General features: G+C 30.1%; 1 protein-coding gene and 1 long non-coding RNA gene across 7 annotated transcripts; one reads left to right on the top strand and one right to left on the bottom strand.

Moving 5' to 3' along the window:
- Positions 1-16867: 16867 nt before the first annotated feature.
- Positions 16868-25735, top strand: LOC105127112 (potassium channel KAT3-like). Its single transcript, XM_011028242.1, has 13 exons — positions 16868-17243; positions 19724-19939; positions 21312-21473; positions 21547-21604; positions 21708-22025; positions 22305-22544; positions 22680-22778; positions 22859-22891; positions 23768-23953; positions 24081-24158; positions 24666-24735; positions 24931-25080; positions 25402-25735. Exons 1-13 carry the CDS (start codon positions 17062-17064, stop codon positions 25509-25511), a joined length of 1902 nt encoding a protein of 633 aa, XP_011026544.1. The 5' UTR covers positions 16868-17061; the 3' UTR covers positions 25512-25735.
- LOC105127114 (uncharacterized) lies at positions 19856-26847 on the bottom strand. Of its 6 annotated transcripts, none has more exons than XR_842548.1 (6): positions 26726-26847; positions 26076-26127; positions 25790-25934; positions 23266-23356; positions 22943-23004; positions 22572-22601 (listed from the first exon to the last, which is right to left on the bottom strand). It is a non-coding gene; the product is annotated as an uncharacterized LOC105127114 (long non-coding RNA). The 6 variants fall into 6 exon arrangements; XR_842549.1 differs by lacking the exon at positions 22572-22601 and adding an exon at positions 22773-22800; XR_842552.1 differs by lacking the exons at positions 22572-22601; positions 22943-23004 and adding an exon at positions 19856-20002 and having other exon boundaries at positions 26726-26844.
- Between the last annotated feature and the right edge of the window lie 731 nt (positions 26848-27578).

Below are 27578 nucleotides of genomic sequence, written 5' to 3'. Positions count from 1 at the left end.
CTGATAGAATTTATAAGTATGGTGTTATATAAATAAGATGATTAATATGATCATGTTGATAATTAATAAAGAGTTTATACCTTACTTATCTCTAATACTATTAGTATATCCTCTAACCTTGACATTTGTTTTTATCATTGTATAATCTTCACATTAATCTTACATCTCAAAGTCCTCTTTAACTTATCTTACCACCATCATCATTGTTGTTATTGTTTTTATTTATAATTTATATAGTTAACCTCCCTGTGGTTCGATCCCGGTCTTGCCAGATTATTTATTACTTTGACACTCTTGCACTTAGGATAACACATAAACTCTTTGATCGTGTCAATATATTCTCATCTTTTGCAAATAAAAGAGTCTTTTGATCACATTCATTGAATCAATTACATTATTATTTAGGTAACTTCATTGTTCTCTCTATCTTTTTTCCAATTCATCATTATTTTATTTTTATTTTTTCATCAACTTCATCCTTAACGTGTTTTTAATAATCATTTATTTTACCTTTAAATTTATTAAATTAATTAGATTATATTGGGATAATTTTCACATAATTTAATTTTAAACTCAAAATAAATAAGGAGCTGGATCAAAAAATTTATTTTTATCAATTTCATCCTTGATTTTTCTTAACAATCATTCATGTTATCTTTAAATTCATCAAGTTGATTTGATCATCTTGTGATAATTATTACACATTTTAATTTTAAACTCAATATAAGTAAGAGGTTGGATCAAAAAGTTTATTTTTATCAATTTCATCATTGATTTTTCTTAACAATCATTCATGTTACTTTTAAATTCATCAAGTTGATTAAATCATGTTATGATAATTATTATATAATTTAATTTTAAACTCAACATAAGTAAAGAATTGGATCAAAAAGTTTATTTTTATCAATTTTATTTTTAATTTTTTTATAAATTTTTCCAATTGCATAAAATCTATTACGTAGACTGGATTACATTAACACTATGATTTAATTTTAAATTTGAAGTAAACAATAAGTTATAAAAAGAGATTTTATGATTAATATACTAAATCATGTTTAATAATAATATTATATAGTTATCTATAACCTATATTTTTTTTGTTATATTAAAAAAAAATTATCCTACATGCAATGTAGCAGAAGTTTGTAAACTAATTATATTTACATAATGGAAGAGAAGATTACATTAATAGTTTCAGGCATGGAAATCTCTTAGCATTTTTATTTTGCAATTAACCAAAAATAATAATTTGCTGCGAGTGGTTTTTTTAACACGTAGATAAATCAAAACAATAGTAATTGTGGACATAATCCTTTTTTTTATCTTGTAAACTACTTAATTTACTGCACTTATATATTTACTAAATATATATAATGGGTGGGAAATTCACTGCAGCGTTAAAAAGAATTTATTATAAAATATAATTGTAAATTGAAATTTTGCCTTTCATAAAATCATTTAATAAGACTAATACAGGATTAAAATGGTTTCTCCATGTGATCTGTTTCTCATTTTTGTTTTGTTTGTGGGTATAATTATTTTTTTTCTATTTTTTAGAACAATAAAATATCTTCATTACCTTTTAAAAGCAAAAAAATCAAATAATTTGTTTACAAGGGGTTTTTCAGATTTCACACTTTTTAGCAGAGTAATTTTACTAAAAAATAACCTTTATTTTGAAATCAATTCAAGATTGTGTTGGGGGCAATTTTGTATTTTCAAGGGGATTTTTAGTTACAATAAGATTGGTGGAGAGGTAAATTATTTTTTTATAATAATTAAAAAAATATTAAGAAAAACAATCAAGAATGTGGGAGGGCAATGCAGAAGAGAATATCAGTATAAAGCTAAAGTCAGGCTATCAAAGATGCTTTGCTTGTGATTGTTTTTTCTTTGGGTTTCTTTTGTTCTTTTTAAATTATAGCTTGAGGCCTTCTTCTTCTTCTTCTTTCATTAGAACGTAAAATTATTTTAAGGTCTTCCGATATCGACAATTTTCTCCCAGGCAGCTGTGGAAGTTTTATTTTTCAATTAGTAAGGCTTTTTTTTTTGTATTTAAAAAATGTTTTTTTAAATTGAATTTATTTTTATTTTTATTTTTACTTTAAATTAATATTTTTCTAGTATTTTCAAATTATTTTACTATTCTAATATAAAAACTAATTATTTTAAAATAAAAAAAATTATTTTAACAAATTAAAAATAATTTAAAAAATAATCATTATCATTAAAAAAAAAAAAAAACACTGTGATCCGCGATTAAATACTGGGGTGAGGGAGAATGATTTGACAATATACTGGGGGCCTTCGAAACTTTCGTGAGCTGGTCATCTTGTTTGTGTTAGGTGGTGTTTAGAAGAATTTATTAAAATAATATTTTTTATTTTTTTAAAATTATTTTTAATGTTAACATATTAAAATGATTTAAAAATATTAATTTAAAGTAAAGAAAAAAAATTATATTTTTAAAAAACAATTTTTAAATGTAAAAATAACCGACTCTTCTGGAGCATCGGTGATGGTAGAGTTGCATCCTCTTTTATGCTAGTTGTGTTGAAGGACAGCAATGCACTTGACTTGCTGCAGCTGCCATCATCTTTTTTTCTCTGTGGATTTTTATTAGGATTAGAATGGTTAGGCAGAAGACCACAAGGAAATAGAAATCAAGCACGCACACCACATAATTTACGTGGCTGGGCAAATTTGCCCCCGCCCATAGGGTTGCAGAGATCTTTTACTCATCTGGGAATAAAGTTTACAGTAGTGTTTTCTGTCGGCAGCGCTCTACACCTTTCTGGATCACACTCGCACACACTAGCTAATCCATATTTATTATGATGATATAAATATAAATATAAACATATCCACCATTGGCCTTGACAACGGACCCAAACAAAGAAACTGAAATCTTAAGGAGATTTAATCTTTCTTCTGCTAAAGAACTTGACTTTCCTTGTCAGTTGCAGAATAATTACTCCAGTAAAGTAATTACTAATTGATTTAATAGTGATCAAACAATATCTGGGGAGTCATCACATGACAGCTTTTTCTTTAACTTTTTTTCTTTTGCTATCTTCTTTATGCTAAGAAGATGTTTTTGAAGAATGTTCCTGAAGAAGTGATATCGACAAGAGTAGAATCTGCAGAACAACACGATGTAGCAGTAAACCAGCATACTGCTGCAGCCCTTGCACGTATTTGCTCCTATTTTGAAACTCATAAGCATTTCAATTATGATCTATACCAGTTTCAGGTAAATGGAACTCTTCTTTTCATGCTCGCTTCTCTTTCTTAAAAAAACAAAAGAAAGATAAAAAGAACTTCTCGGGCATCGGATTGTATCTGGAAGGCATGATCTTACACCACAGTTACCTTTCCTGTATATGAAATATGTTTATTCTTTTCACTCAGATGTGAATCTTAGTTTTCAACATGTCTCTGTTCATGCTGTCAGATTTTTGCCTTCTCATGAGGTGACTACACCTGACATGAAAGCACCTTCAGAAAGTGATATATAGCACCTGAAAAACAGAACATGGAAAGAAAGTGGTGGCCCAGTTGGAGAAACAGGAGGAGGCTTCACTCCTTTCAAAAGTAGAAACCCTTAATTTCTTTGCCATAGTATCAACTTCGCATCAGCATATTGATGGCCCGGGGAGAAATTCGAGCCAGCAGTACGTACTATGCCATAGCTTTGGACTATTTCAAGGGTTTGGTGATATATTGTTGACTTTATGATTTTGATTCAATCACCTTTCAAACAGGACCGCCTGTGGTTCACTTGGTTCACTCATTGGTTCAGGTAAATCAAGAAGGATGATCATGACGTTGCTGGACTGTGTTGTCTTCAGTTATTCATGAATTCTCCTTCACAAGAGGAAGCTGTTAAACACTTGGACAATGCGATGGTAACTACATGATTTTTCTCGTCACACCCCTTTTGTTAAATTGCAGAGTAGAAACTGCCTTGTGTTTGTGCTAGAAAAAATCCATAAAGACGGGGATGTGCAAAAGCAAGATCTAATGGCAACTATCAAGGAAAGTGACACGAGTAGAGGCGATTTCCAATTTGAGGACGTAAGCTTTCCAATAGCATTCAAATGACGAAAAAACCTCATTGAAAGGAACATGTTATGAGAGAGAAACTTATAAAAAATGTTCCCGTAAGTTTAGTACATTTGACCCTCTAAGCGTGCTATGAAGTTTATTTGACCGACAAAATAATCTATTAACAACTAACTACTATGTTATAGATAATATCACAATTTATTATTAATAAAATTTAATAATAAATAATTTTATATGCAAATAATATATGCTAATTTTTTAGCAATAAATTATTAGTTGTTTATTTATTTAGTAATAAATTATACATTATTGAAATTTACTTATTGAATGTGTAAATCAGCAACAATTATTCCATTGTTAATAACCATTGCTAATTCGTTGCTGATTAATAATGAAAACTTTGTTGTTAATTCGTTGTTGATTTATCTGATGATTATTTTTAAAACATGATTTTTTTAAATTATTTTTTTTATTTATTGAATTTTTTAAAATTATTTGTGGCTATTTCAAAAAATTATAGATAAATATATAAAAAACATAAATTAATACTAGAAATTATTTTATAAAAAATAATAAGTCAAATAAAATAAATCTCACAATAAATTTCTAAATCTCATCAAACTTCCATCAAAATAGATAAATCACAATTTAATAAATATATTTTACCATAAAGGTGGGGTGGGGTGGGGGTGGAAACGAACCAAAACAATGTTGATCATCATGAGGTGGGATCGGTATATGATGGTCGAGACTTCGATCAATATACTAGATTAGACAAGGGATACATCTGCGGAGCCACATGTGACAGCATAAATGTAGCAACAGGTGTCGACATACCTTTGTCCATATTTAATACCCAAGCTCAGTATCCCATATTACTAAGAAATTTTTTGATTGAAGTCTTCCTATTGTTGTGATAAAATATGACCATCTGTTTTCTTTATTTGCTCTTCCAATGCTTGAATTGATGAGTTAGGATATATTGACTCATCAATTTATTTATTGTATAGGATTGTGATGAAGCACTCATACTAAACATGGATTTTGGCATACCAGGTGCATTATATATTCTACCATTTATAACTTTTTCTATAGCCACACACCAAGCTACTCTATCAAATGAATGATGATTTTCCTAATCAGTTTCATATCTTGAAATTATCTTTTTTTATATATAATTCTCCTACAATAAAATTAAATATAATAATAAATTTATTTTAATTTTAAATAATAATTAAATTACATAAAAAATACTTACAATAACTTTTTTAGACTTGTTATCTATAAAGGTTTTAGGCTTCTTGGCATTCTAATGCAACATCGAAAACACATCATCCCATAAAGGTTCTTTTCAACCTGCTTTTTCTTGCTATCAACAAATAAAAAATACCCTTACGAGCTTGTGTCAACTGCTGGTTCAAAGTAATTCTTATCTTATCATTCCAAATCTTTTGAACAATTGATTCATCATCCCAAAAAAAATTATTTTTTCTATAAAAAAACAAAAACAAAGCTCAACATAGTTGTTAACTAGTCTATATAATTACAATCACACAGTCAATAGTAAAAAAGATGAACATATTTTTTTAGTATATACCTTACCATTTCTTAATATATTCCTAAAATAGAATTAATTTACATATTCTACCCTAATTAATGTCATTAGAGATGCAAAAATAATTATATATTAATTTATAAATTAAATGGTCAAACAAACTTAACACTTTCATTAGAAATTCTTTTAATTGTATCTAAGAGGTTTGTACTTCATTTTGGTCTTAACTTTTATAAAAAACTATTTTTACTATATTAATACTCTTTGCATTTAAGATATGGTGTCATAGAAAAAAAGAATGTAACATCCTCAAATATAATGTCATGAAATCTCAAACATTTCATTACTAATGTCAAGTATTGAATAATATATCTAAAATTATGGATTTTTTTTTTGAAAATTTCGACAGAGTTTCCTCTATTTTTGTTAGTAACAAGTTATCGACAACACTTCTATTATATATCATTACAACTTTTATCTTGATCCAATCATCCTGGATCACATCTCATTCATCAAATAATCTCTAAATACTTAATTATACTTATCAATATTTCAAGTCTCATAATATCAATTAATAAGTCAACATAAAAGTATTTCTAAAACAATTTAAAAGATAATCAATTTCATCACTATAAATTCATCAATTTAAAAATGTATAATCTTATCCCTTTTCCTTAAAGAGTCATTCCTATAAATTGAATCAACTTTTTTTCCAATTATGCCATGGTCCTTTAAAATTTAACCTCAAAATAAGTTTAATCTCACACTCATACGAAGAGTTATTGAAGCTTTAAAAAAATAACAAAGATTCATTAAAATAATAAAGTTTAAAAAATAATTACAAAACTCAACAACCTTATAAATTTCAACTTACTTTGTTGTTCCATATAGATGATGCTTTTATTTTTTTTCGTAATTGGATCCTTATATGTGTCAAAACTCTGCTTTTGAACCCATTGCTCATGATGCAATGGAGAAGATGTTGAACCGTGGATCGATCCTCTAAATCTCTAACAATATAATCATCTCCCTCATCACCTAATCATTTTGGATTAACATAATCTCTCTTATCTTCATCTTCATCATTATCACTGTCTAATCTCTCATATTGTTCTCCTTTATCTTAACTCTCTCACCTCTTTTAACATTTTTGGCCCTCTAATCATAATAACCCAATCAACATTATATCCTCCAAAAATATATAGGTGATCTTGAGGGAAACCTTCTTAAGTTTAAAGTAAATCTTGAAAGCGAAAACCCTCGTACGATTGATAATCATCCCTCCTCCCATAATCTTACTGAGTGTGATGTGCATTCCAGTTAGGATTATAGCAATCATGCAATTGTTGTTTTGATTCTCTGTTGGATTAGTAAAATGATATAGGCAAAATAGCTCACTAAATAGGATACCAAGCAATTGTTTTGTTTATTATTTATCACCATCATTTTTTTTCTTGAACTTTAGTAATCTAGACTATTCTATTGGAAAAAAAATATATAATCATTTGCATTGTCAAGTAATTTTGTAGAAATAAAGTTTTCATGCAAACATATGCCATAATTATTTTTTTAACCAACTATTAAATATTTAGTTCATCAATAATTTATTACTTAAGATCATCACATCAAACAAAAAAATACTAACAAACTAAAAACACTTTGGAGACAAATTATACCATTATTAACAAACAGAAGCTAAGATTTAATTACCATGCAATTTTTCTACAAATCAAGTTATTTTACAAAATTAATAAAAAGTTTTAAGCTATATTGACAGACTTGGAGGACCAATATACACAACCCAAAAACTTGGCAACTTCAAATGCAAATAAGGAATATGATGATGATGAGTTCAACAATCTAAAATTAGAAAAATAAAAATGAGTAAGAATAATAGTTTTAAGAAATTAAAAATGTAAATTAGCATGTAATGAGCAAGAATGACATTGAATAATGTTTCCAATCATCTTATTTATGATTTATGAGGACTTTATAATCATGTTCCATGGTCATCCATTATCGTATTTATAATGTACCAGAATTTCACACATGTATTACTCAATCCTAGATATAAAAGTTATCAAGCATTTCTTATTTCCTTATGATAGAGAAATCTCCAATTTAACAATGCATTAAAAAGTTATCCATATCTCATAGTATTCATAAACCTAAAACTATTGAAACTGATTTGTTTAGCAAAGCTTCTGGTTTCTAAAATGCATAATCCGAAAAACACAAGGAAGCCATTCTTAATGGGGAAATCCCAACACTGTCATATCCTTGCCCAGCAAAAATAAAATCAAAAAATAATCATATAATAGGTTGGAAAGAGAATTGGTAATCACTGGGGAACGGAATTAGAGTAGCTTTCAACTCAATTTTCCGCTTAACCTTAGGCTAAATAACCTGATATTGATGACAGTCGACCTTTCACAGGAGGAAATCCTTCAGCAATTTATCTAGATTTGTCCTTATGTAGAATGGAAGAAGGATTGGTAAAGTCAAGAAGCAAAGAGAGGCCAAAGATTCAATTATATAAGAGCGCAAGAGGTAAAATTTACATAAAAATCAACACAACAATTACACTCTATTTCAGTTACTAAATTTACAGATAAAGATAGGAAATGTTATATTGATCCCAATTCAATAGCCATGCTAAATTGTCACGATAAGTAAAAAAAGAATAACTGATGTAAGTCACAACATTTAGATCGAGTAAAACCTGTAGGTCATGTTTTCCTTCACTTCTTAAGAAAATGGCATAATGAAGAAACAAGATATTAAAATACATTGTTCTTGTCTCTATTTGTTTCAAATAAAAAGTTCCATTTGTTTCAAATAATGAAAATCAACATAACTACGTACTGGTGTAAAAAAAACCTTTTAAAATTTGAAATTGATTCAATTAAAATTAAATATAATATAAATTTTTTTTAAATATTAATATTTTTAGTAACCCAAATATAATATAAAAAAATTTTAAATATTAATATTTTTAGTAACCCAAAATCAAACCCGCATTCCCACAATCAACCCTCTTTTGCATTTCCACTACATGTGTTCTTTCTTCGTGTCCGTTCACATCGTAAAGCAGGGCAACGCCAGGTTGGTTGAAAAGAGCAGAGCCAACCAAGACCCCTGGAGAAAGCTTTGCTTAATACCTAGGAAAAAATTGTCCTTAATTATCTCTCATTGATTTCTATTATAATCTCAAATTAAAGCCAAAAACATCCTCAATCTCTCTCTCTCTCTCTCGTCTATCTCTCAACTACTTGCATAGAAAATATGGTCTTAGGTTTGAGTCCTTGGTTGCTCAAGTTTGGCATGCAAAAGTAAACTTTCCAAACTTTGTATGGAAGAAGTTGGGAAGCGTTACTAGGAAGCCGATTGTCGTATATAGTTTTTACCATGGATTAGGCACAAACTTTGTCATCATTCCTATGACACATTACCCTTATTTCTCCTCCGAAAAACAACACAAGTTTGACATGCAAAAGTAAACTTTCCAAACTTTGTGATGGTGGCCAAGTAGTAAGAACTTGGGATCAAGGGATTTGCTCCCTCTGTGGTCTCAGGTTCGAATCCTTGGTTGCTCATATGATGGCCACTGGAGGCTTACATGGTCGTTAACTTCAGGGCCCGTGGGATTAGTCGTGGTGTGCGCAAGCTGGCCCGGACACCAATGTTAAATCTAAAAAATAACACAAAAAAAAAACCACAACCCTGTAAAAAGTCTCACTACTTCCATATTTAACAAATAATTTGCAATAGATCTACAAAATTATTCTATAAAATTAGTTAATAAAACAATATATATTCTCTCTAAATTACAAATATAATATCTTAAATATGGGTTTTTTTCTATTATACTTGTTATCTTAATTTTTCACATCATGTTTGTTCCATGCAAGATGGAATTTTTGGAAGCGTAAATTAACTAGAGAATAAGTTAAGAAAATAACAAATCATGTTTATGGAAAATGACGCATGACAGAGATAGGTAGAATTGAAAGGGACATAAAGGTTTGGTTTCTGGAGAAGGAATAGAAAGGGAGATATGGGTGAATTAAGTTTCTGGAGAAGTATAGAAAGGGACAATATTGGCTTCTTCCAGAGAATGAAGAAATTTTGCAACTACGGGGTTCCTTTTGTTTTCAAGGTATAGATAGACCAATAAATAAATAACACATCATTATTTTTATTTTTTTTTATAAAAGTCAAAATTTAATTCCATTTATTATTTTTTTTATAAAAGTCAAAATTTAATTCTTTTTTTAACAGCAACCATATTAACAAAGGCAAATATGTTGTTCATTTTTAATATATTAATTTATTTTTTAGTATTTGATTTTTTTTTGTTAAATCCATTGCTAATATTAAAAAATTAATATATATAATCCATTGTTAAAATTGCATCTAAATTATTATGATGCTAACATCCGATGCTAATAACTCTCATTTTTAGTAGTAAACCAATCAGCTTTTTAAAAATCTCTTACACATATGGATACAAACCTTGAAATAAAAGACAATTCTAAACAAGTCAGGTAGACGCACATGAGAGAAATTGCACATGTTGGAATTTAGGTAGTGGCGCGCGATGGTAAAGAAACTGTTGAGTGTGATGTTTTGATTTATTTGGAATTTAGTTCATTGATTAAAGCAAAAGCTACCTTTCAGTTTCTCAATTAAAACATAGTGATGAACAAAAAAAATCTAACAATTAATTAAAAAAAAACAAACAAAAAAACCAATTTAACCGATTAAAAAATCACAAAAAAACTCTGATTTGATTTGATTTTGGTTTTCAAAGTTTGAAATTGATTAAACTGAATTAGTTCAACCCGACCAACACTTAAAAAAAACAAGTATAAATAAAATATTTTAGCTCCGATTTAATTTGATTTTGGTTTTCAAAATTTAAAATTGATTAAACTGAACTAGTTCAACCAGGCCAACACTTAAAAAAAAACAAGTATAAATAAAATATTTTTTTATAATCCTAATCCAAAAGTAGCCTTCTCTAAAGACAATCAGTCGTCTTTCCCTTTGCTCTCTACATCTCTCTTCTCTCTAATTTTTCTTTATACTCCATATCCCATAATTGTTAAGAATTGTTAAGCTCCTGTTGCTCCATGTTTCTCTGTACTCTTATCAAAGGCACACCTTTCTTCACTTTTGATTTTAATTCTTTTAGTTTTCTTATCAAAAGCGCATGGCTTTTTACTTTTACTTTTGCTTTTAATCTTTTAATCTTTTTTCTTTTTATTTCTTGCATAAACTTGTAATTGTTATATAATTTTTCATACTCATGTAACCAAAGAAGATTATTATGCCAAACTTTAGCTTCTATAAAATATCTAACCTATTGTATATATATTTTCGTAACAACTTGCTTAGAACTAGTATCCTAAAAAAGAAGAATAAGATAATTACAAATATAAAAGGTAATTATCAAATTTGTTTTAAAATATATCGTTAATACCCTTGACATGGACAATACATTGGCCTCAACATCATCATATTACTATTTACATAAGTTGTAAAGCTAAGTATCTAGTTTTGTGAAAGGATGTGTTGATTGTCAAAGATCCAGTAGGTTCTTATGGAATGTGATGATGTACACCCTATTAGTAGTTGTGATGCTTTGTGGCTAGATGTTAGCATGGACTTTCTGTTAGGCTTACCTTGTGCCTAACAAGCCATGGATTCTATTTTTGTTGTTGTTGACATGTTCTCGAAGATGATCCATTTTATAACATGTTGAAAAACCATGGATGCATCCCATATAACCCATATTTACTTTAATTAGGTGGTTCGCTTACATGGCATCCCTAAGTCTATTTTCTCGAACAAAGATCTCAAGGTTATGATTAACTTCTGAAAGAGTCTATGGAGAAAGCGAGACATCTAATTGAACTTTAACAGTTTTTATCATCTTTAGAAAATGATGGTTAATTGTAGCCTTAAAAACTTATTGTAAAGTTTGGTGAAAGATAAGCTAAAAATAGTAGGATATGACTTTGCCACTAGCAAAAACTACCTATAACAAGTCTTGTAATCGAATCACCCAACTAAGTTAATTCAAGATAGTCTACGAGAAGAACCTTTTTAGGGTGCTTGAGCTAGCACCCATTCCTTTCATATTGAATGATTGAGATTTCAAGTTGAAGTTATGCTAGACTACTCATAAGAAATTCATGAGCAGGTTAGGAAAACGATTCCATACAACAATTCCAAGTATAAGGCTTTAACTGATGCTCATCGTCGAAGAGTAATGTTTGAGATGGGTGATCTTATGTAGGCAATGCTCATTCATGACACATATTTAATGGGGGAGCACAATAAGCTAAAGGAAAGTAAGATATGTTTTCATAAGGTGTTGTAGAAGAAAAATGACAACATACCTATACTTCGTCTTCCCAGCTATCTGAAGACTTCCATATCTTCAATATGCATCACTTGATGTCTTTTATATACTAGTGGGACAAGGTTAGGCCTAAAAGGAGGTATAGTCGCTCTAAATTAATATAGTGACAATAAGAGGTCATAACTTATGATTTTTTATTATTTTCTTTTTGTTTAGGGATTCTGATATTATTGCCTAATAGAGGTTAGTTTTTGACTTATTAAAGAAGATATACATCTCTTAAAGAAGCATAATACATTAAATTTTTATTTTAGAAATAAAATAACTTAGGGTGTGATTAGTACTTAAAAATACATTTTTATCAAGGTTTTATATCATCATTTTACACTTGAAGTATCAATAACTTATTAACTAAAGTATGTTTTATAATAACAAATTTGATACTATAAGATACCTTTAATTTATGATAAATGTTTATCTTAAATGCAAGTCTGTCATATAAAATAAAGAATTGATTAATGAGTTCAAGTACTGAAATTCAAAAGACAAAGAGAAGGTGAAGCTTAGAAAATCAAAAGACAGAGAGAAAGTGAAGCTTAGAAAAGTGATGGTGGTTCAATCCAAACTGAAATACTATTTAGTCGGTGGTTCGATCCAAACTGGAATACTATTTAGTCATTAGGTCATATCTTGAGTTGTATAATTTGGATTTAGGTCTGTTCTATATGGATGGGCTGTATAACTTGGATTTAGGTCTGCTCTATATGGATGGAAAGCTAAGACATGGGCCTAAAACATTCATGGGAATGCAAGACTCAATTCTGCTATTTAGAAGTCCAGATCTTAGCAACAACGGAGAAGTCCAAATATGTCCTGTAGCCCAAACATTGTTTAGTGTTCAGCCCATATCTTGAGTTCTAAAAGCCTAATGATGTCAATATTTTTTTTGTTGGAAAGCTGAGATAATTTCCTAAAATTTCATGAATTAAGTCTGTTCAAATTATGATGTTAGCAATGCCATTTTGTTCACACAAGAAGATAAGGATTGTCACCAAGTCAAGATTTGGCCACTCACTCAACAATTAATCAACAAATTAATAGTTTCCAATCTCGGCAATAGTTCCTAATTTTGGCTTATAAAAGGAGGCATTTGCCATGCATTGAGGTATCTTGGTTTCCAGATCAAGATCATGCTCTTACTTTCTGTCTTTGTATTTTTAAGTTTTATTTTTATTGGTCTCTTGTTATTGCTTTTCATTTCTTTTCCTTTACTTAGTTACATAGCCCAACTATATGGTGTAACCGGCACTTGTGCGATGAAAGGAACTTAATTTGTTTTTAACATAAGTTATAACATGAATACCTGATAAAATTTACAAGTATTAGCATTATTCGAATAAGATAATTAATGTAATCATGGTAACCATTTATAATCCAATTGGAACCTCTTTTGTGTGTAGTTTCCAGTTGAGTAATAAAAAGAGTTTACACTATACTTGTTTAAAATATCATTAGTGGATCCTCTAATCTTGATATTTATTTGTATTGTTTAATCTTCACATTAATCTTACATCTCAAAATCCTTTTTAACTTGTTGTTGTTGTTTATAATTTATATAATTAATCTCTATGTTGTTTGACCATGATCTTCCCGGGTTATCTATTACTTCGACACTTTTACACTTAGGAGTTGTTCGACCATGATCTTCCCGGGTTATCTATTATTTCGACACTTTTACACTTGGGAGAAGACATCAATATTTTGGTTGTGTCAAAGTGCTCGTGTTATAACCTTATTCTCGACCAAACTCAGTCTTTAAGTGCTTGTTGTTAACGTATTTATGTTTTCGCCTACATCATATCCTTTCACACAATATTGTTTTGTCTTTTTTTGCTAGTTATTTTTTTTTCAATTGTCCTTACAAATTAGGCTAAATAGGATTTTGAGCTCATAATTTATTTTGAATTGTTTCCTATAAGATTCTCAAAGTGTTGAAAAGATTTTATAGTGTTAAATTAATGTTCGATTTGGCAAGATAGGGTTTGGTTTTGTTGTTTATCAAAAATTGAAATTTCAAAGGACTAAATTTGACATATAAACAAATATACAACCCCTTTTTTTTATTATGTTGTTAATGCCTTTTCTAAAAACATTTCATTGGGATTTTTTTCAATTTCTTTTTTGGTCCTTTAATTTTTCAATTATGCATTTTAGTTCAAAAATGTATTTTCTTTAACCATTTACTTCACTACTTATACAGGTCTCCATCAATTCCTTTGAATCAGTCTTTAAGTTTGAGGCAGAAAAGAAAGAGTTATTGAAAAACAATACAGGAAAGGGAAAATATTTGGTTTTGTCATTTTTTAGCAATGAAAAAGGTATTTCTTAATAAGTTTGTCTATTTTAGCAAAGATCAATGATGGTAGTGTTTTTGGAAAAGTAGATTGGGATCCGTTTAGTTTTTTCCTAGTTCAATTGATTTTTGTTTTTTAAAGTAATTGTAGAGTGTTTTAGGGTTAGAAATGGATATTAAAGCTTGTAAGGTGTTTTTAAGGTATTTTCATATAAGAAAAGGTCAAAAATAAGTTTTTGAAGTCCAAAATGTTACATTTCAATTTTCAAGCCACACCTTTATAATGATTGAAAACTTGGTTTCAAGATGATATGTCACTTTATTTATTTATTTTTAAAAAATAGAATGAACCATATATTATCCCCTCCTATGGAAAAAACAAAGAAATCAACCTAGGTACGGAGGCTTAGTTTTTTTTTTTCCTTTGCTTATGATTTTGAATTTATAATCATGATTCTTCTTACCCGGTAATGATTTTATTTTTTTTTTGCATTAATTTTATTTTTATCTGACCTAAGCAAAACACCAACTAGATAACTAGTTTGCAACTAATTAATATGTGATGCTTTCAAGCATTGAGGCCTTGAACTTTGTTATTACTGTAAAAAAACCTGAAGTTAAAAAATATAAAATAATTTATTTGGAACATAAAAGGTTATTAGTTTTAAGTCTTTTGTTTTATCACAAGCTGAGCTGGGCATGGGATTGCTCTTCCTCTACACTCGTCAATAGAACAAGCCTTCTAGGTTTCACGTTTCATGCAGAAGGTTGTAAGCAACAAAAATAAAATAATATTGCCCGCGCATGCATATATATATATATATATATAATTTTTTAACAATAATATATTTAGAAAGTCAACTTTATCCTTTTGAATATAAAATTTAAGATGTTGATATGATCAATAGTGTTTGGTCAACCCCTTTTTTTTTTTTTTACGAGTTTTAATTCCCTTTTTTGTTAACAATATTATTAGTATTTTAGGCACGTAAGCCTTTCCTTAGATTCAACGTCTGAAAAATTAATGCCCTTCATGTATGGCTATTCCATTTCTTCTTTTTTCCCTTATTTATTTATTTATTAATATCTGGGAGTGCATATTTCATTATACTTGTCTCCTTCCTCTTTTGACCTGATTCATTATTCTTGTCTATATATAGATGCATGTATGGCATGGCACCATGTGATAATCATGGGATGGGATGAGCAGGTTTTTCTTTCTTTTCGATAGTTATCAATATTGCTTATGCAATGTTTGGCATGTTGGGTATTGTATTCTAAAATCCACCTGGTTTTAGTTCGTGGGTTTTAAATTATTAGATAGTAATTAATATTTTTTTAATTAAATATTTGTTGATGACACCTGGATGTTAATTGAGAATAGTAGTTTTATATTTATTATAATAATTCATTGATGACATGTTAAAAATATTATTTCTTAACATGTCAGTCATTAGATCCTGTTTTAGAGAATAAATAAACCCTAAAAAATTATTATACCTTAATCTTTTTAAGTAAGCATCCCTAGCCAAGTAATTAATTAATTGTGTTATCATACCCAACGAATACAACCTAAATTTCAAAGAAGAAAGTTGTTTGTCCCGAAATCTTCCATCCCAGATGTGTTTTTGAAAGAATTGGCCAAAGTGATGGTGGGTATCTCAATGGTATAGTAATAAAGAATATGACGGTGATTATTTTTAAAATAATTTTTATTTAATTTTTTAAAAAATTATTTTTTATATTAATTTATTAAAATAATTTAAAAATATTATAAAATTAATTCAGAATTTCATAAAAACAAATTAAATCATAGCTAAACATGTATTAAAGGGTGATTTAAAGCAATACTGCATTTCAAAAATATTTTTAAAAAGATTTAAATTTTTTTTAAATTAATATATTTTTGATATTTTAAAATTATTTTGATGTGCTGATATCAAAAATAATTTTAAAAAATCAAAAATATTATTAATATATTTTTTTAAATAAAAAATATTTTAAAAAATAATTATAAGTATAACTCGTAGTAGTGGCCATTTTGTCAAAAAGAAAAAAGTTAAGTGAACTTGCGCACGGGTGTGTGAAAAGGCGACTCCATCGTAGAAAAGCTATGCCGTAATTTTCAACGATGCTTTTCTAGTTATGACTCCACCCAGTAAAATCAGAGTTAGTGGCAGGCTATGGGTTTAATAAATTGCCAGGTGGCAGCACTATTCAATAGCACTATATAATAACAAAAAATAAATAAATAAAGTCACTTTTAATTGCTAGACATGGCGGTGGAGCTCCAATGATGCCATGGCGTGCGTGCCGCTATAATTGCCAGGAAATTTATTGTTATTACTATTTATAATAACAAATGCCATGGCGCGCTTGCCGCGATAATTGCACGGAAATTTATAAATGCGAGGCTAAGCTCCGTCAACTCCCGACATTTTATTTAATAAAATAGTTTTTCAACGTCCTGTACATATATAGAAAAATCCAGAATTAATATAAAAACAATCTTCCCAGCATACAGTATTGTACATACAGTATTCTATGAAAGGTCAACACCACCATCCTCGCACTATTTTTTCTTATTCAGAGTCCAAGACACAAATGGAAGACGACTTGTACATACAGAGAACGAAGCCCTCTTTCTGAGCTTCTCTCTCTCTCTCTCTCTCTCTCTCCCCTTCGCCTAATATTTACTTAGGGGTCCGGCCAATAATGTCCGGATCGGAAACAAGGCCATCGTTGCCATTTCTGTTTCGAAGACGTTCGAGTGGCGACGTCACAAAGAACTTAGCCTCAGTTTCCAGCAGCCTCTTACCGGCTTTTGGAACTGTTGTTGATGATGGTTACTTACACCTGAAGAAGTATGTTATCGCTCCATATGATAGAAGATACCGGTGAGTTTACTTGCTTGATTTCTCCTCCGTTTTAGTTTTATTTTTTTCCGGCCACCTTCTTTTAGTTCAGTACGATTTCTTGTTCATGAATATAAAACTCCATTCTTTTCAGCCAGAAAAATAATATATATATATAGACAAATATTACTTTAAAGGGACTATATATATATATATGAAAATAGCATTAAAATTGATGTGCTTGACTAACGATTTTAATTTGAAGAAGAATATAAATAAATGAAAACAGCATTAAAATTATAGGATTAAAAAAACTTTAATTTACTTCTATATTGAGCGGTACTGGGCATGTTTTGTCTGTTTGGCTGATTTATTTTAAAAAATATAATATTTTTTAGTACAAATTATACCTTTAAAAACTAAAAAAACATGATTTTTACCCCTACACATGGCGTCCGTGAGTGTTCATGGTTCGTCCGTGAGATGGGGTAACAGGGGCTAAATCTAAATTATTTAAAGCGGCGGGCCTCTTAAATTAACACATTTTTAATTTTTTTTTTCTCTCGAGAGGGGAGGAAATTGGTCTTGTTCGTCGCTATTAATACCTCTTGCTATCATAAATCCAAATTTCAACGAACTTTAAATAGATGGGGACCAAGGAGTACTCGGGTCAATTAAATTATTTTACTCTTATTAGAGTGTAGAATACTCTTACAAGCTTAGATTTGTTAGTAGGGATCTGGTCTCAAAGTTATCCTGTGGAATATTACATGTATGCTTCAAGAAAATGATTTTGTCTTATGAACACATTGATTCGAAGCTCAAGGTGGACGATGATTTACTTGAGATTTTATGGAAAGTTGCTGGGCCTTAAGGTATGAAAATGGGCCATACCCATTTGTGTGCCTATAGGTATGGTTTATATGTACAAAAACAAAAAAAGAGTGTCGGAAATTCTAAAAATGATAAATTCATTTGTTGGGTCGAAGTTGTATTTAATTGCAATGTCATGTCTAAAGTGCATAATAACTCACGAAATGAACCTAGCTCGCTATCTAAGATCATGCACCAACCAATAAATTTATTACAAATCTTTAAATTTGTCTGATCATCAATTTAGTAAATTATATTTAAAATGTGAATATTTTCATATTTAATAGTATCATGGAATGAAATAATTAATAATATGTCAATCAAGAAATAAATGTGGACAAATTTAATAATATGTAAAAACATCATTAGCTTCGTCGTGATCTAGTTGGTGAGCTAGGGTTCATGTGATAATGTCTCCACTCACATAATCATAAATTCTTTTTTTTCAAAATAGGGATTTGAGACTTTTTAGAGATAAGAAATATTAATACCAAATGAATCTCTAAACTCAACATACATTGGGGAACAAGTTTCATGACATGAAAAATAATAAAATTCAGATTATAAAATTATAAATAAATTTTTTTAACTAATTATATAGATAATTTTAATCAAATAATAAATATTAGTATAACACACTTAAAGATAAAAGAAAAATAAACAATATAAAATTCAAATAAGGTTAGGTTAGTAATTGTAGTGCATCCTCAGAAAGTAAACAACTTACAAAATAAGGGGGGGAAATGGCTTGCCATAAGGGGCAGGCTTTCGTTTTTCCAGATGGTAAGGCTGCTAAAGCAGCACAGAAATAAGGAATCAAGGCATCAGGTGTGCCTATGAGAACAAAGACAATCACTAACACCTTGTTCATCAGAGAAGAAATTATACTTTCAGTTATAACCCCATATGGCCACGTAAAACCCCACTTTGTCTTTTAAAAATATGTTTTAAAAAATAATTTTTATTTTATTTTTTTGCTTCAAATTAATTTTTTTCCTTTGTATTTTCATATCGTTTTGATGTATTTATATCAAAATTAAATTTTAAAAAATAAAAAATATTATTTTAATTTATTTTTAAATAAAAAAATAATCAAATGATCATTATCACAGCACTAAACAAACTCTAAGAAATCACATAAAAAAAGAAAAACATTAGAAAAGGGACTGAGCTAAGGCTTTTTTTATTTAATTTAGGAGAAAGGAGTTAATTAATATAGTATTTATACTTCATCAAAACTCGTAAAATTCACAAGTTTGCATGATTTTATCAAGCTTACTCAAATCCAATCCTATTTTACTAGTGTTTGAATTTTTAATAATTTTTAATATAGTTTTACATGTTAAATATAAATTAACTCATAAAATCATATAAATTTAAGAGTTTGTTCATGACTTTGACAATCTTGTTATAGAATCAAATTGTCATTTTTTTTTTCTAAATATACTTAATAACTTGAATGGAAAGACAAGTCATGGAACTGAGGGTAAGAACATACAAAATTAATTTAATAGGAATTTCTATAGGAACTTTGCGTCATGCAAAAATAACTTTTGACAAGTAAAAATGCTACAATGTATATCTAAAGTTTTTTACCGAGTAATTATATGCTTCATTCGTGAAAAGAATTTAATGTTAATGTGATGCAGGTGGTGGCAAACGTTCCTTGTGGTGTTGGTGGTATACTCAGCATGGGCATCTATTTTTGAACTGGCTTTTAAGAAAGCCGCTACCGGAGGACTGTTGCCCGTAGATTTGGTGGTTGATGCCTTCTTTGCCGCTGATATTGTCTTAACTTTCTTTGTGGCTTATTTGGACACTTCGACCTATCTTCTTGTGGATGATCACAAGAAAATTGCAGCACGGTATGATTCCAAATCACAGCAGCACATTCATTTAATTTCACAACAAATTACTCCAGTTTAGCCCTAAAAATAGAAGAAGCTGCAGAAAATTTAAGACAGAACTATCACTGGGTGGCTTCTAACCGTAGGGTATTTTTGTCAAGTGATCAAAGGTTGAAAGAATCCGAATCCTTTTTTTTAAAAAAAAAAAATCTATGAGTTCAAACAGATCATGCTAAGATTTTATAAAAACAAATGTGATGGATGATAAATAAGAATAACTAAGTGAGCATATGAAAAAAGAAAATGAGAAAATGTTAAATTTATTTTTGTTATATTTTTTCACTTATTGTAGCATTCTTCACCTCACCTACAACCACAAGGGCTAATGTCAAGTTCACAATTAAACTCTGCTTGAACCACTGGGTTCAAGATATCCCTGAGGTTATATGGTCAAGGGTGTATTTGGTATTGTGTTTTTGAAGTATTTTTAAAAATATTTTGTTTTATTTTGTTTTATTTTAAATTAATATTTTTTTAATATTTTTAGATCATGATTTTTAAAAAATAAAAACAATATTATTTTAATATATTTTAAATAAAAAAATATTTTAAAAACCAACCACTACAACACTCCAAAGACACATTTAATTTGCAATGACTTAAATTACAACAATTGTACAGTACTCATTGCAATGCGTAACCATTAACAAAAAGTTATTGCTAGAATAACTCCTTGTCGCTAAAGAATATTTTTATGTTTCTAAACCTTTTCTAAAAATATTTTTAAATTTAATTTCTAAAAATCTTTTTTACGTTTCTAAGAACCTGTTCTCTGACACTATGCCATCATGGATTTCTTGTAGGAAACATTGAAGTAAATGAATGAAAATATTGAAAAATAATTTAATATCAATATTAAAAATAAAAATGAAAAAATAAATGTACTGGTCGTGGCGTATAAATCTATTTTTCTTAAAAGTAGATTGCATTCTCTAAAGAATATTTTTTAAAGCAGCAAGTTAATGGTGATAGACTCTCGAAGATAGAACTGCTGATCCTATACAAATGTGAACTAACAATGCATGATCTCATATGAATACTCAAACTCGTAAAATTATAGAGAGAAAAACCATAGAAGTTAAAAAGTTAAAGAGGAAAATATTATTTAGCTGGAGGATCCTTGAAGATGTACTCCTAACTACGGAGGGATTTGAGATGTCTATTGTAAAATAAACCCTAAATTAAATTCATAATAAAATCTGCTAAGATTTAATTTAATGATTTGACACCTTTTCCGTTATAATCTTTATACCAAATAATTTCTTTTAACATTTATTTTCCTAGGAATAAATATGATTTGAAAGATAACACTTCTCCAATGTTTTCTCAGGTATATCACCAGGTTATTGTTCCCCATGGACGTAGCCTCAACTCTACCATTTCAAATCATTTACAGAATCATAACTGGCGAAATGCACGAAGGAGAGACCTTCAGTTTCCTCAACTTGCTTCGGCTTTGGCGACTAAGGCGTGTGGCTGAACTCTACAAGAGGTAAATCTCACTATTGTCTAACAGAGAGGAGGGTGCGCTTCTTCTACACTAATCATCAACTTATTTTCTACAGGCTAGAGAAAGACACACGCTTCAGCTACTTTTACACCAGATTAATGAAACTAATCAGTGTAATAGTCAATTCCTTCACCATCACAAAAATAACTTTTGAGTTTCATATGCCCTGCGCCATTCATTCATTCCCATCAAGACTTGATCTTTCATCCATGGCAGGTTACACTATTTGCGGTTCACTCGGCAGGATGCTTCTACTACTGGCTTGCTGCCCATCATAAAACAGCAGGCAATACATGGATTGGAGCTCAGGTTCAAGATTTCAAACACAGAAGTATCTGGTTGGGTTACACTTACTCCATTTACTGGTCAATTGTCACTCTAACCACTGTTGGCTATGGAGACTTGCATGCAGTAAACACAGGAGAGAAAATTTTTAATATGTTTTACATGCTATTCAACATTGGCCTCACAGCTTATATAATTGGAAACATGACAAATCTCATTGTCCATGCTGCAGTCCGTACTTTTGCTATGGTAATTTCTCTTTTACCCTATCTATATGTTTTATCTATGCAACAGATTCTGTCAAAGGTTTCTACAGGACTATGAATATCTATGAAATTTGGAATATTCTAGAGTTTAATCCACTTGCTTGCTAATTTCACTTAACCAAACACGCCTTAACAACCTAAAACCAGAACGCTCAAGTCACAGACGAGTCTTTCATCTATATAACAATCCTACAGCTAGAACAATCTAACAGAACACAGCTTTGTGCTACTTAATAATCTACTATTGTTTGGTGTTTCGCAGAGGAATGCCATCAATCAGATATTAAGATATGCAAGCAAGAATAGACTCCCAGAAGGTTTGAAAGAGCAAATGCTAGCACATATGCAACTCAAGTTCAAGACAGCCGAGTTGCAGCAAGAAGAAGTGTTAGAGGACTTACCAAAAGCAATCAGATCCAGCATTGCCCTACATCTTTTCCATGATGTTGTTGCAAGCACCTACCTATTCAAAGGAGTTTCTGAAGATCTTCTTACCCAGTTGGTAAATGCCCTTTGCTCTCTGTAAAACTTGTATCAGTAAAGACACTGGTATAGCTACAAGACAGAAGGTAGAAATTATGAATGATACCTATAACAAAGTAATGCTAACTCTGGATTTTCTTGTGCTTTCTTCCAGATAACAGAAATGAAAGCAGAATATTTTCCACCTAAGGTTGAAATTATTTTACAAAACGAGATTCCCACAGATATTTACATCTTAGTATCTGGAACGCTGGTATGCCCCATGCTCACATATCTATCAAGTTCATCCATTTAAAGTAAGATATAAAATCTGAACTGTGACTCAAACTGCAGGACGTGCTGGTGTACAAGAATGGAACAGATCAGGTAATTTCAAATGCATGCATCAAAACATCACTTCCTGAAATAAATTGGATTCCATTTATTGGCACAACGATGACACCTCATGCATGATGCATATTCTACATAAGAAGGTTTCCCTACAAAGGAATAGTGCATATAAGTTGAACTTGGTTAGGCCATCCTGGCGTATAACAGATGAAAGATGAAAATTCTACTGCAGATGATTGTAAAAGGGATTCATCCTGCGTATATGTAGCAAAGACTCTGCAAGTATGATTTTATCATCACCAGTCAGCAGCTTTTCTTTTTATTTAAGTGGTCATTTGGGGAGGCTTGGGGAACTTTCCTGGCAGTCAAGAATATATTTAGAAAAGAAATCATGCTATAGTCACACATACCGTTTAAATTGAAACATCACTTTATCCAAAGAGCAGATGCTAGGGATGCAAATCCCTGAAGGGTAATGCTTCACAGATCCTGTCTCGAATCCTGTTGTGGCAGATCAACAAAAGAAGGTTCAGGAAATCACTATATATAAAGTTCAAGGCACAATATCAGAAAATAAATTCCAGTCCTGCCTGTGATAATACAACATAAATGATAAGTAGATGTAATAGAACTGGGAAATAATAGGAGATGACAAGGAGTCGCAATGCAAATATAATAAGCAGAATAATGTTTATGGCCACAAGAAAAGGTACAGAATATTTCTTAAGTGATCCCTGCACATCTCATCTATCCTAGTATTGATAGTTTCTTGAATTTAAAGAAATAGGATAGCATAGGCAAACTAATGTGAGAAAGCTCTCAGGAAATAATAGCGAAACTCAAAACAAATCTACACCTATAATATATAACAAATTGTTCCTTGTCCTAAAAATATATGTTCATGGTGTTCAGGTTTTGTCAAAGATAGGACCTTCAGATGTGGCAGGGGAAATTGGGGTTGTGTTCAACATCCCACAACCTTTTACTATGAGGACCAAGAGACTTTCCCAGGTCATCCGGCTCAGTCATCATCATCTCAAGCAAATGGTGCAGCCCCATAGCGAAGATGGAAAAATAATTATCTCCAACTTCACTCAGGTTAAAGAACTTATTTGTCTCATAGCATGACCAAATATAATCAGTTGTATGCCCACCAGCACATGTATCGGAACTGCAATTTAAACTGAAGCTGATGTAGTTATTTATAATGACTCTTTGAGTGCAGTACATGAAGGACTTAAAACAAGAGATGCAACAAGAAATACCCTCTTTCAAGGAATTGCTGGGAGACACAACTGTAGAGGTATATTTCTATCTTCAATCAATTTAACTAGTGTTAAACAAATGCTTTGACTAAACAGAGTCATCTTAATACACTTATCTGCCAGCAAAGGCAAAGGTTGTGTTCAACTATGCATAAACCTGTTATGGCATTGGAATTTGAATTGCTTTTAAATGATACAAGAGAATAGTTTATTGTCCTCATTTCAATTGTAATTGAAGTTACCAACGTATAAACCCAAAAAAAGAAAGAAAAGATAAAATGTTAACAGCACCACTCAAGACATTCAGAACTAGCTTTGAAATTGCATGTATCCTAGCAGCCTTTTCTGATCCGGCATTTCAGATTTATTATTTATCAATACTGGCTCCCAGAAATGCATCGAAGTCACTCCAAAAAATGTTTTGGATTGTACTGCATGTTATATTGTTTCTGGTAAATGCATAATACCAGTTTGGCCGATATAAAATCTGGACAGCAGTTCTAATTAGTATTCTCTTTATAACGGTCATTATCTTTTCCTTGCAGAAAGCAACAGCAAATGAGGAGTTACCAAGTTCTGATGCAGAAAATTCTCAAAGAGAAACAAATTTAGAAGGTAAAAATGACACTTAAAACCAAAACTACTCAAACATCATAGGGCAACCAAGCAGGAAAAAAAGGATGGGAAATAAAGATTGTTTAATTTACATTTCATCTTAGATTTTTTTTTTTTTTTTTTTTTTGGGTGGATAGGGGGTTGGGTGATTTCACAACTAATGAAAGATTTGAGCTTCATCCCATGCGTTTTCAGGAACACCAGAAGATTCTACTTCATTAGCAAGCAAATATCCCACACGAGTGATAATACATGGGCATCATCCAAATGAAAGTCCAACGGGGGACACAAACGGAAAGCTCATACATTTGCCCAACTCTATAGAAGATCTATTCAATGTAGCAGGTAACAGGGTTGTGAAACGAGTATCTATTCTCAGATGCTGATATCAGTTTTAACAATTAATATAAAATATAAGAAATGTCTTCAAACACTAAAAAAGAAGCATGTATACAACTCACAAAATACTAACTGGAAAGATATTTTCAAAAATTGGGGAACCAAAAGGCCCAAGATAATCTCTGTTTCCCACATCAAAGAAAGGCCAGATAAATGCATGAAGAGCATGACAAGTTCGCATCATGTGTCCTATATCACTCAAAGTCCGAACTCATTCATTGTTTTTCACAAATTGAAGCTAAACCTTGCTAAATTTGACGGATGCAGAAAAGAAGTTCGGCAAGCGTGGAAACAAAATTCTCATGGAGGATGGTTCAGAAGTGGAAGAATTGGATGCTTTAAGAGAGAATGATCGATTGTTTATTTTTGAATCTTAAAACACAAAACCAACATTCCATCATCAGCCTACATGTGCAGCTCATTTCAGTGAATTTTGCATAAACATATTAAAAGTTTGAGATATATAATATATGACAAGGGAGGGAAATACATGCTCCTATGTTTAAGTACATATTTTGTGACTGTTGATGGATCTGTGCCTTTATATACCTAACCGATACAGCATCTTCAAATGCATGGAAAACAATAGCTACACTCTGAATGCCAAGCTCTACTAAAAACATAAAAGGTAACAGCACAGGACTTGTAAGCTTACAATTCTTATTGAGCATGCCTAGTAAAGCATAAGCAGCTTTCTGAAACCTTTCCGTCTCTTCCTCCAAGCTTTTCTTCCTCTCAAAAGCAGCATCTCTGCATTCCCTATCTCTTCCATAACCCCACACGTGGTTTGATCAATTTCACTGCACAGAGTTTAAACTCAGAACTTGAAGCAAAAGAGAAGTTACATTAAAAAAAAAAAAAAAACACTTCTGCCATATTTCTTCAGAAATTTAAAACAGTAGCAGCAATTTTAACAAAATTTCTTATGCTGATTAACTCACGTTATCATCTTAAGCATGTTATCCACTCCCATCTGAAACTGCTGTGACGTATCTGCATACAAGAGAATAGAACGATCAAAAATCAACATAAAATTTCACGTTCAATTTCTTGAATAAGAAACATGACATTTAATCTAATTAGGGTTATATTTATTTCACTAATATTAGTTCAAGTTTATTCAAAATTCCACGTGACCAAAAGTCATGAGATAACTGTTTTTTTATTTTTACTAAATCGAAAAACTATGCTTATTAATCACAGCCAAACAGAGATCGATGTGTAAAACATTATCATTAACAAACCGACTTCTCTAAGTATTATGTAATCAATTTTTTTTCTCGACTTATCTAGCTCAACCTCACTCGATCACACAGATTCTAGTAAACACTAACAAGATTTTGTAAGACCTGAAATTTAAAACAAAAAAATACCAGAAATCAAGGGCGTGAAATCGTACGATATCTAAACCTAAATAAAACCGATTACTGGCAGCAATAAAATTGAATTAATAAAAAAATTCTTGAAAATTATAATTTAAGGTGTGATTATAATAACAAAATCAATTAGTGCACGATATTCAAAATAACTACGAAATTTGAATAAATAACGGAGAGAAATGAACGTGAGGCGGAGCGAGAGAGAGACGAACCGTAAACGAGAGAAGAAATTCTGATGAAGGAGTAGGAAGAAGTAGGCTAGGATTGAGCTCGCTTGGTGTTGTAGATGTCCTTGCATCTTTCTCGAGTAATTTTACGGAACGATTCTGAAATTAATTATATAAATTTTCAGTGTCCCGAAATTAGCGGAACTCAAACTATAATTTTTAAAAAAATAAATATAAATCTAATTAATTATATTATATTTTTTAAAATTAAAAGTTTTTTTTAGAGAGAGAAAGAGAGAGCGAGAAATTGCTAGGTGTTGAGCATCGGAATCAGAGGGCGCGTGAAGTGAACGGAATCTATACAGCGGGATTTTTAAAATTTCTATAGGATGGGGAAATGTCAAATACACCCTCCATTGCGTTTTGTAAGAGGCTGATTAGGATTATAATAGTAGATGTGATTTAAAATAATTTTTAATTAGAAATATATTAAAATAATATTTTTTATTTTTAAAAAATTATTCTTGATATTAACTTATCAAAATGATATAAAAATATAAAAAAATTATTTTTAACAAAAAAAGTAAAATTTATAAGAGTATAGTTTCCCAAGCAGATACCAACATGGATAATTAAATGTTAGATCATAATCTCTAGTTTCTCTTCTTTCTCGAGAGTCTTAAAAATTATTAAAAATAAATAAATAAGCCATGTGAGAATTTTATTTTTAAAGATTTATTTTGCACACTTTTATAAATAATTATAAATTAAAATAATTAATTTTTTTATAAATTCTAAATTTGATCTTTTATTTTTTTTGGTATAATTGAGTATTTTAAAACCCAAATTACTATCTAAATACTCTTTTTTTTGTTTGTAGAAACAATGTCAAATTAAA

The sequence above is a fragment of the Populus euphratica genome, unplaced genomic scaffold, assembly GCF_000495115.2.
Source record: "Populus euphratica unplaced genomic scaffold, PopEup_1.0 scaffold50.1, whole genome shotgun sequence".
Taxonomy (NCBI): domain Eukaryota; kingdom Viridiplantae; phylum Streptophyta; class Magnoliopsida; order Malpighiales; family Salicaceae; genus Populus; species Populus euphratica.
The sequence above is the reverse complement of the archived record's forward strand: the minus strand, read 5'-3'. Positions and strand labels throughout refer to the sequence as shown.

Coding starts and splice junctions, on each gene's coding strand:
- LOC105127112 (XM_011028242.1), top strand. CDS start 17,062: ATGTCCGGATCGGAAACAAGGCCATCGTTGCCATTTCTGTTTCGAAGA. Junction 19,940..21,311: donor CACAAGAAAATTGCAGCACG/GTATGATTCCAA, acceptor ATGTTTTCTCAG/GTATATCACCAGGTTATTGT. Junction 22,892..23,767: donor ACAAGAATGGAACAGATCAG/GTAATTTCAAAT, acceptor CATGGTGTTCAG/GTTTTGTCAAAGATAGGACC.